At 35.6% G+C, this 11,347-nt stretch overlaps 1 protein-coding gene across 1 annotated transcript; it reads right to left on the bottom strand.

Annotated features, from left to right (window-relative positions):
- Positions 1 to 7,304: 7,304 nt before the first annotated feature.
- On the bottom strand, positions 7,305 to 10,363 carry LOC143425936 (uncharacterized). Its single transcript, XM_076899022.1, has 8 exons — positions 10,083 to 10,363; positions 9,750 to 9,916; positions 9,515 to 9,666; positions 8,982 to 9,365; positions 8,479 to 8,876; positions 8,249 to 8,398; positions 7,901 to 8,163; positions 7,305 to 7,725 (listed from the first exon to the last, which is right to left on the bottom strand). The coding sequence occupies exons 1-8, from the start codon at positions 10,203 to 10,205 to the stop codon at positions 7,584 to 7,586; spliced, it is 1,779 nt and encodes a 592-aa protein (XP_076755137.1). The 5' UTR covers positions 10,206 to 10,363; the 3' UTR covers positions 7,305 to 7,583.
- Positions 10,364 to 11,347: the final 984 nt, after the last annotated feature.

Genomic DNA, 11,347 nt, shown 5'->3' with positions numbered 1-11,347 from the left:
GAACGAGAGGAAATGTGTGTACGAAAGACAGAGAGAAAGAGGGAGAGACGAATGGAAATAGATGAAAGAAGATGTACACATGTGAGAAAACATGGTGGATGATAGAGAGAGAGAAAGAGAGAGAGAGAGAGAGAGAGAGAGAGAGAGAGAGAGGCGCAAGAAAACCGTTTAAGTCATAGTTAATTGCATTCGACGCAGCTTCCAGTTCTTCTAAGCCGTTTAATTGCGTCTTATTTCACGATCTACAGGTATTATTACACTGATACTGCCACTCTTGTGCGATGACGGAGCGCATGGTGTCTGTTTGAATATAACTATGTGTACTTTTCTATTTTTTACACTTCTCATCCTTTTACACGTAGATCTTTGTATCACTTTGTTCTTTTTTCCTGATTCTATTTAGTATTATCTCGAGAAATGCTTGTAGCTTAGCAACTGCTTAATTGTATCGTGTCGTTCTCTTTCCTACATTCTTCTTTCTCCTTTCTTCTCTATTTAAACAAGTCAATCATTCAAGCTGGTTTGTCTCTTTGCATAGTATACCTTGCTTGAATTCAAACACTCACCATGTGAGTAAAAAAAAAAAAAAAATGATAGTGATGCGAACGATGTTCTTGTTTCGATTCGTGTTTTTTCGCTCTAAATGTACGCGTGTAACGACTCTTTTTTGATATTCGATATAATATATACCCCTAGTTGATACACATCCCTATAAAGAGAGAGAGAGAAAGAAACGCGACGTGTTTAAAGGACGAATTCGTTAATCGAGTGATGTATGTTACGCGAACGTGTCGTCGACGGTAAAAAGACAGAAAAACCTTCGCATCCGATTGTGATAACGTAAGAACGAGTTTAAGCAATATCCGATGCACAAGCGAGACACACGAGCAATCATTTCCTTAATTTTCTGTTCCAAAGATTTATTGCGAGTTGTCTAGTAAATTCATGCCAATTTTTAAGTAAAGAAGAAGGCCCTATTGCTTCATTTAACATTTCACTGTTCATCTATTTTATATGTATATTTACGTGATCTTAGTTTAGTTTGGTGCGATTTAACGCTATACCTCTACAGTGACGGCAAAGGATATTGGCATATCATTATACCTTAGCATTTCCATGCTGCTTAATAATGCTTTTGTGCGACCATAGAAACAAGATGCAAAGTCTAATTAAAAGATGTGTACCAATAGTTTTTGCAGCCATTCTACAAGAAACGCGGCAGAAACTTTACTGGCAACTCGATAGTCGTAGAAACGAAAAAATCGATACCGATAAAACGATAGTCTACCGTTTCATCATTCTCCCCAAACGACAATCGGATGATTTTTGCGATGACGAGGACACGCTTGGAACACTCGCGCAAAGAACAAACCAATCAGAATAGAAACGAATACATGCTGTGCTCGTCTTCGATGTCTAGCGACTCGATGTATAAGCGATGAGAGAACGTACGCGTTAGCGATTTGATTCTTGTCAATAATCGCGTGGAAGAGAGAGAATGAGAGGCAAAGGAGAAGCGATACGGAGAAGTTCAGTTTCAGCCAGGAGCATAAGCCGAACGAATTCGAAGTGTGAAACCTTTTCTAGCCTTCCTCGACTATCAAATCTTCGATGCATCCAAATAAAATGATTCTAAATTATTAACACGTGTCGATGGTGTGTTGTATATTACGTATTGGGGGCGCCAACGCGTTTAATCGTCTCGAGTCGCGATAGTCGTGTACTTGGAAATAACGGGGACACTTTTCCTGCTTCAGGATTCGAGCATTCTTCTCACGTTTCAACCAAGAGCGAGGAGGAACGCTCAGCTCTACTCGCGAGTGTCCTTTTTCAATTTCTCCGCGTATTTACGCTTTGCGGAGCCTCTGCGAAAGATTTATTGGATTATCGATTCAGCCTTGCAGCTTAGTTATATATGGAACCTTGTGAGAAATAACAATCCGCTGGGAGGAGGAAAAATTTAATATTTCGCGACGATCAAGGATGATTTCGGGAATGCGACGATGGCATTCGAGGGATTCACAATCGATTTATCATCGCTTGAAACTTTATCGCGAGAGGTTCAAGAGAAGCTTTTTCTATTCTTCTTTTCCTCGACGATTAGGTATTTAAAGGAGGAAAATTCGTTCCAGGCAACGATCGAACGCGATGTTTCTTCGCACTTGGTGTTCACGTGACAAGTAACTAAGGCGTAGACGTCGTTCGCAGTTTTGAACGGTGATTTCACACGTAATTAGCAGTCGACCGATTATGCGCAGCTTTCCACGCCGCAACGAACTTCTCCGTGAGTTTCAGTTTCTCGCGTACGAGGACATCTCGAAGAGGACACTCGCCAAATTGAGACGCGCGTAAGTCGTCTCGTGTTTTACCACGTGCTGGACGATGCTCGGACTTTATTTTAACACTTTTCTCTTCCTAGCTCGCAATCTTTTCCGAACCAGTAGGTTCCGTAAGAGTTTCCAACACGAGACGATTTACGGAGAGGAAAATGCGAGAAGAACAATTTCGTAAAGATCTAAAATTTCTCGTTGACCCTCTATAACGGGTATTTGATTAGCTTGCGAGAAAGAAGGTGTAAAAGATTTCTCAGACTAATCTAAAAGCTGGAGAAACGTAATATCAAAATAAAGTAAGGCTTAAGAGATATGTAAAATGTAATTGCAAGTAGATTGTGGATGGTCAATTATGCAAATTCGTATCGTTATAAAAAGAGAGAAATGCGATTTAAAAAGAGACTCGTATAATTCTTTAAATACTACAAAACCGTACGTTCCTCTTTTTGGCAATCTTTAATTTCTTCTAATTGCGAATGAAAACATCCTCAGTCTAATTCCAAGTCGCACATAGTGGGACGTTATAGGGGGTTAAATGTACAATTTTAAGATGATCAATACGCGATCATTTTTTCCTCATACTCTTTCAATTTTATCTTCGAAGCTTGAATATCTATATATATATACACACATATATATATGTAAACGACGCTAATTTTCGACGTTTACGTGTTCGAATCTTTCTGCGTGTACAGTTGCTACAATGTGTCCGAATTTCACGACTAATCTATGTATGTATCCAAAACGTTAACGAAGAGTCTGAAAGTAGTTGCGACCGTCGAACGATTTAAGCAGTAAAAATGTTAGACGTTGGTCGAGAGTAATTTTCACAAGCTGCCTCGAGTGACCGAGGGAAACATTGTAACGAGTCTGGCTGGGCTGACCGCAAAACGATATCGGTGTTCCAAACTCGTTCCCGCGCGAGAATCGAGCTGAAAACTTACAAGTCCCTCAAATCTTGAACGTGAATAACGTTAACGCGGCAGAAATTGACTTTATATATAAATAAGAAAGAAAACAGAAAAAAAAAAGAAGAACCGACTTGTGAGTTTTCCAATTTATCGTCTAACTCTATATATATACATATATAGTTCTCATCTAGGGGTGTCGAACGAATCTTTAAATCTCTCTCTATTCGTTTGTAAACGTAAGAAATCACGAGATCAGTATCAAATGTCAAGTATTAAAGCGTATTAAATGATAAAGGGAAAGGTGGTTGCGATGCATTTAAATTCCATAAAGATTTCGAGAGTTCGTGTCTGTTCTTTTCTCGGTATACGAGACTCGATGTTTAATTAAATAAAGCGCATTATTAACAAACTAGCAAGGGAATATTGTACCATTCACTGTGATCGAGTGTTGTATCTTACGCGTACGTACAAATTACATGGGAACGATTAGTTGTCGTTGAGTATTCTCCATCGAACGTCGGCAGCTACATTGTCGGATTGTTCTGAGAAAGAAAAGTAATTTAAAGAAACAACAGCAGAGGAAAAAAAGAGGAAGCGAGGAAGAAGAAATTGACGCATAACATTGGAACACCATTATCGCGGAGAAAGACACGGGATGCAAGTGGAATGCGAGCAACGATAGATCGTAGCGTTTAATATACAATTGATAGAACTAATTATCAATATCATCAGGCCTAATATACTTAAACGTTGCGTGTATTTGTTGTTGTTGCCGATTCATATCTTATATATCCGAATATTAAAAAAAATATTTCGTCTATGAATTTTAAATGTTATACGTCATTTACGAGAAAACAAAAAGAATAAAAAGGAAAAAAATATATATTAAAAAGAAGAAAAAAAAGACAATTAAACGAGGATACGAAATGAGACGAGGGAAACGAAGACGCGGCGTTTACGGATCGGCTCGACAGAGGCAGAAGCGTTAATTAGATGAATACGTCAACAGTTTTTATTTAGGATAGAAGAAAGGGATCCTCAATGTTTTGCACGATTGCCTTTTAGCAAACGAGATTGATACTTCTGATTCTAAAGCGAGTGGAGGAAGAAATATTAACGGGACAGAGCTAGCTTGTAAATCGGTAGATCTTACACTTGACGAAAGTAGGAAAAAAATGTAGCTATAACGTTAGAGAAGATTGACCCATAGTTAGCGAGTACAATTAGAAAAGAAAGCCTCTTGCACAGGAATTTACATACTACACTATAGTACTGTTAAATTTACCGATACTATTAGTTTATAAATTGTTGTGCAATAGGCTTCGTGCAGAGTCAGTGGCGAAAAACGATACGAGTCCAGTTTTTGCTGTTCCCACGCAAGTTACGAGTAAAATCTAACTTACATTTTCTGGACATTTTATCACTTTACAGCTTGCAATCAGAAAGCGAATTTAAAGTTACAGAATTAAAGGGCAATCAAGAGAAAACATTAACGTCAAACTTACAAAAAAGGAAAATGGACTTTCTTATCGTTTTTTCTTCACTTATAAAATGGTCTTCAATATACAATATATATAGGGAATTTAAATGAAGCAGACGCGAAGATTAAAAATGTCGCGTGTAAAATAGTATCAAAAATATCGTATCTCGTTTGTTAATGCATTAAATTACCTCGTGCCTCCAGCTGCATTCATAGAATCTATCGTTTCGTAATATCGCCCTCCAATTTGTTACCATTGTTCACGACCAGAGAGCATTTCCTGTAATTGTTAGTACTCTTTATTAGAATAGATTGAGTCAGATCTTTTTCTTTTTTAATCGAAGTATATAATGGTAGAGAATCAAAGTAGCCGGTATAGAAACCTATGAATGCGGCTAAAAGAATATTCCGATAATCCACTGTGTTCTTTGAACGACAAATCTTTCTCTGTTTCTTTTCTCTTAATTTTCATTTTCGAATTATACACTACAGCTAAATATTTCTCCGAATAATTGTTATTCGTGTAAATGATATATATATTAAATATATATATTATACATATATATGTACTGAAATCGTAATTATCACTTATTGCAATTTAAAATGATTATACAGTAGTGATTCACCCTGTATATTACACCTTTATTGCCTTCCTGACTCCGTTTCCACCTCTCTTTTCTTCTCTCTGCTGCTCTCTCTCTCTCTCTCTCTCATCATAATTACAGAATTTTATAGTACTGCTGATTAAATAAAGAAATTCTTTAAGTTTCATTGAATAGAAAGAGTCAGATAAATTATATCTCCCGCTTTAGTTGTAAGAGAGAGAAAGATATATAAGGAAGCTATAAGAAAGAGTGAGACAGATGCTACCCACTCTACTTTGGAACCCGTGGCGCCATCTCTGTGAAAAGTGCTCAAACTGGTCGCTCAGCGATATCGACAGCGAAGTGAACTACTCAAACACTAGCGCCATCTCTGAGGAAAGTATTGAAACTAATTCCCCGGCTAGTTCAGCGCTTCTCCAACAGATGGCACTAGTGTTTGAGTAGTTCACTTCGCTGTCGATAACGCTGAGCGACCAGTTTGAGCACTTTTCACAGAGATGGCGCCACGGGTTCCAAAGTAGAGTGGGTAGCATCTGTCTCACTCTTTCTTATAGCTTTTGTATATATCTTTCTCTCTCTTACCTTTAAAGCGGGTGATATAATTTATCTAACTCTTTCTATTCAATGAAAATTAAGATTTGAGAGAAGGCTTTATTGATTTAAAACAGGAATACTAGTGTTATTTCTTTTAATTTGTTCATTCTTTTTATTCTTTTTTTTTTACATCTTGCTGGATATGTGAAAAAAATTACACATAATTTTTTATTTGTCGTACCATATACGAAAAACTACTTGCGGTAATTAAAATCAGAGAGGATTGACCAACTATAATTGTCAAATCGTGTCGCTTTTTATGTTTGCTTTCTTTTCCATTTTAAATGTATAACTTCTTAAGAAATCACAGACCTCGAAACAGTTTTATTAGTCGCAAAATACGTAAGGAAAATATATTTTGAATGCTTTCTGTGCACGGTACATAGTCTCGTACAATTTAATTTTTATTTACATTCATATCGAATATTTTTCTCCACTTTTTACTTTTTTTAATGCTGATATAGTTGTCGAAGTTCAAGGAGAAAGAGAGAGAGAGAGAGAGAGAGAGAGAGAGAGAGAGAGAGAGAGAGAGAGAGAGAGAGAGAGAGAGAGAGAGAGAGAGAGTATATGTATAACCACTATATATATGGTTTCGATGTACGATCGATTAAATATTCGTTTGCAGAAATTTATTTTGTATGATAAAGTATAAATTTATTTCCCTGTTAATTAGTAAATATCCGAAAATATTTCTCTCTTGTTCGAAATATTATTAAATTGCACGATTCTCAGCAAAAGATCTAAATTTTTTATTTTATACCCAAACGAATATTTAAAAATACGATTCTATTTCTTAGCTGTCCAATGTGTTAATAAAAATCTTTTTTGTTATCACCATCTATACTAGATAAGAGTTATATACAAATTCAGGAAGCACTCATTACCCGTTTGTTCATATTTGATCTCATTTTAAAATTAGAAAGATGAGAGAGATACCTAAAATACATAATTAATACATAAAAGAATATTAACATTGACAATGTTTGAAAGATTAACACCGTATGAACCATGCTAATCAATAAAAAATATGGGAAGTATTTATATCTACAAATAAACCATGGATATCTTTGCAAATGCACATTTTTATAAACACAATTAAAAGAATGGAAGCTACACTTATTTAATTTTGTAATATATATATATATATGTGTACTTTACTTTGGACATTTTTTACATTTTAATATATTATACACATTCTGTACTTTTTACACAACTTGAACTTCTCATAAATGCATAAACATCCATAATTTATTCATAAATATCTACCAGTACACATTCTCATAAAAAATTTGTACTCCAACATAAAATATTTAACTCTTACACGCTTTGGTGCCTGATTTATCTTGACAGTGTAAGACTACTGTTTATACTCGACCAAATCAAGTAAGTCAAGAAACATTTTATCATATACATTATTGTGTAATGTACATTCGTGATATCAATTCGACTTCTTGCAATTTTGGAACATCATTCGTTTAAAACGAGAATGTAAAGAGTTAAATGTACCTTCTGGAACAGATTTGAAGTAATGAGTGCATTTTTCATGTTTTTATACACCAATTATAAAGTTTGCACCATAGGCTGTACTTTTCCACTGAAACTTAACACCACAACCAATGTTTCACATTTATTTACGACATCTCGTTCGATTAGTCAACGATTATTCCGTTTCACTTTCCTCCGCGTATTTGTCATTTTTCACTTCTATCCTTAAAGGGGACCGACCTCTTGTATGGTTTCCGATTCGAGATCGCAGGTCACCTCCTTTTAGCGTACTTCTTAAATCTTGTATTCTTGATTGCCTTTAAAATGTTGTTTCGAAACGTTATTCATCTAGATGTATTATACTTTGATTTTCTTAAGAAATTCTCTACATAGATAAAGCTGTTAATGGTGGCTCAGCAGATATGTTAAGAGTATCACAGAATATGTCTGCTGATAAGTAACTTAATAATACTAATTTTTTTAAATCATTACCTGTCTTTGACAAAATTATCGCTGACTTCGCTCTTTATATTGTTCAATCTCGCCCAAACCGTAGAAGCAAGGCGTGGTTTGTGTTGAACTACTTTTATCACACTGCCCTTAGGTCCTTGAACTTCTTTCGCTGGTTTATCACTGTCCTCGTCGCTGTAGTCTTCTTCCTCATTGTTTCCCCGCTCTTCTTCCTCGGACCCTTGCCACTCGCCTTCTTCCTTTTCTTGGCTTTCGTTATCTTCTATTATTTCACCGTCTTCCTCCTGAGAAAAAAGATACAACTCCCACTTTGTAGTTCCATTTGAGATTACAGATGCAATAACGCTGTAATTTTCTAATCATCGCTACCTCTGAATCATGAAGTTTTAATGAATTCGATTTTGTTGCGTTTGTATTCGTTACTACTACTTGAATTGCGTCGCGGAACTGCGTTCCTTTCCTTAATTTGCCCAGTCTTGATCGCAAATCATTGCCTCTATTTAAATTGTTCAACAACGTCTGCAAACGTAGAGTATGCACTAAATGAATTTTTCTGCTGTAAAAACTTAATTTATTCAAGAATCGTTTGCTATACTGACTTGTTGTCGAAGCTTCGCGCGTCGCTTATGTATTTTTTCCTCTTCGTCGTCCGCATGCATACGCATTCGTAATACTTTACTCCTTCTGCACCATTCGCCCTCGCTATCGCTGCTCGAGCTACTTCGCTGTTCTTCGACTGGCGTTGTTTCTCTCCGAGGACACCTTACACCTAATCTTTCTTTCACACTACGTTCTTGGTCTTTAGGCTCGTTTTTAGTGGCAAAATCATTTTCTACAGCATCATTGAGTCCCCAACTTTCCGATAACGCACCCCACGGATTCTTCGCGCGTTTCCTATCTTTAACATCGTCTTGAGGCTCTTCTTTAAATCGTCTTTTACTTTGTTTAATTTGTTTGTACATTCGTTTGCGGGATTCGGTCAAAATTCCTTTAATGCCTACAAGAAAATTTGTATTACTTTCGTATCAATTCACGTCAGATCAAAGTGATTTTTATATAATTGTAGTAGGACAATTTATTTCGATGCTATTAATAATAATACCTCCAAAATTAGGATTTCCATATTTTTTATAATATTCGCTCATTTTTTCTGCATTTGGTTGCTTCTTATCTGCCCTAGTGGCAAACCTCAGGAATATCGTTTTAGATTTCGGATAATCTATACCCTTTCTCCATAAACCAGGAGGTAATGGACAATTAATGTCCTTGATGCTTATATAGTCTTCTCCTATCTCTTTTGTAGTATTAGCAGTTTCATGGTCATCATCCATTTCGATGGCACAATCGTCGTTAGTTCTACTGTTTTCTTCGTCCGTGTTTCCGTCGAGCGCTTTCGCGCATCTCTGCTTCTCCAAACCAACAATTTTTTTTGACAACCCCAACATAGCTCTTGCCGCAGACAAATTATCTAACCATACTACATTACCTATAATACATTATTTCTTAATAAACTGCGTGTACCTTAATTTCTAATATGTTACAAACTATGACTATCTTTAAAACTTTACAGAAATGCTGTTTCTCAACAATACTGGTATTTATATTATATAAATGACAAAGTTAAATTACTCTTACAAGAAACATCGTTAATCCATTCAATGGAAGCTGGAGCATAGTCTTCAAAATATTTGAAAACATCTTTGGTGCTCATTTCTTCTGTTCCTCTCATATGTATTACATTTAGTCTAATATTTTTTGTATTCTCATTATCTTCCACAATGCCCATACTAAAAATTAATACAACTCGTATTATATAACCGATTGTACAATTGTTATTCGTTATCTGATAAACTAATATGCGTATCTTCACCTAGAGTACAAGTCTTGCTCTTGATTCGACAAACTACTTTTCACTTTATCCGTCAATCCGAAACGCTTAGCTCGCTCCTCCATCTTCAATTTCTCTTCCTTACTGAATATATCTATGCCGGTCGTAAAAGTACCACCGCGATTCTCATAGCGGCTGTCCAATTGCACCTGTTCGCATCCAACAAACTATATCAATTCCTAATTTCTAATTAAAGTAAGATAGTTCTACGCTGAAAGAAGCTATCAACAAATTAGTCGCGCCATAATTACCGGACTCAGAATTAAGATAACAACGAGAAATTCCGTGAAACTTGTATTCATAATATCTTTTTACCTCTGGCACTTGCACATTGTTGGAATTGAACGGTTTTACATAGGTTTCCTCAGAGTCAACAACTTTACAATCATCAGTCGCCGAGACCACTTCCACATCCATAGGTTCGCCCAATTCATCCATGTTAAACGTTTATTTATATTCTTTCGCTAGGATGAGAGAAGATTCTAACAGGCACATGAAATATCGATGATCGACGTGCCTATTTAGAATACACAACACAAAGGAGAAATAACACGATAGGTTATAGTACACAGCTTTAGCTATATAAATATCGAGGTTACGTGTTCCGTAGCTTTCAGACAGAAACGCCACTACCGTTCTCGCGGGAGAATTCAATTTTATCGGCATAAAAATGTTCGAATCTTTAAGAACATCTTTATTGCTATTTTTGCATGTAATGCATTAATTTATTTAGTAGATAACGGTGTAATAATTTAATAAAAATAATATGATCTTCGTTAACATCCTTCATATTAAATCTTTGGTAATGTATCATCGCGGATATAATAAAAAACGAAAACAATAACGTCAAGCTATTGCTCGTGCTTGCGTTATATAGAATTTGTGAACTTGAGGATTAAATCAATTTTATTGCTCTTTATTAACATCGTATCTCAATCCCTGCAAATAAGTTCGTGGTCGAAATGTCTGTTATTTTATGATAACAGATTCAAAAGACATGTTTCGAATGTTTGTAATATACGGACATTTTGAGTGAACATTCGAATGAACATTAACGAAATATCTACGTACTGTGTCGAATATACGAAGTGTGTTAAGCGCGAAAACTTTCCAGTTATCGGACAATTGAATCGCACTACCGATTGATCCCTGTGACAAAGTATTAAATAATAATTCGAACTCTAACACGCTTTTGCCACGATCTCCTACCAAAGTATAGATAATATTATTTTTATCAGTACTGAGTTACACGCACAAGATTCCTTGGCAACTGATCGACACGTACATCTAGGATTGATTTAATTTTATAATCGGCACATGGCATAATAAATTACAAACGAAACAGTGCAAATGGCATTATGCGTTATATTGATTTAAATAGCAAACATAGAAGGCCACAGAGTACCTAGCAAATGTATTTATAATCAAAACATTATCTCGAATCATTATACTTTTTTATATAACTTCCTAGCATATAACTAAGGTCAAAGTTATACTTTCAATCCCTTAATAAAGTTATTCTCTTCCATAAATTTAGATTATTTCGAGTTAATACAATAGAAAAACTGAGGAGAAAATGA

Source organism: Xylocopa sonorina, chromosome 8 (assembly GCF_050948175.1).
Source record: "Xylocopa sonorina isolate GNS202 chromosome 8, iyXylSono1_principal, whole genome shotgun sequence".
In the NCBI taxonomy this organism is placed as follows: domain Eukaryota; kingdom Metazoa; phylum Arthropoda; class Insecta; order Hymenoptera; family Apidae; genus Xylocopa; species Xylocopa sonorina.
Note: the sequence above shows the minus strand (reverse complement) of the source record. Positions and strands in the feature narration are given on the sequence as shown.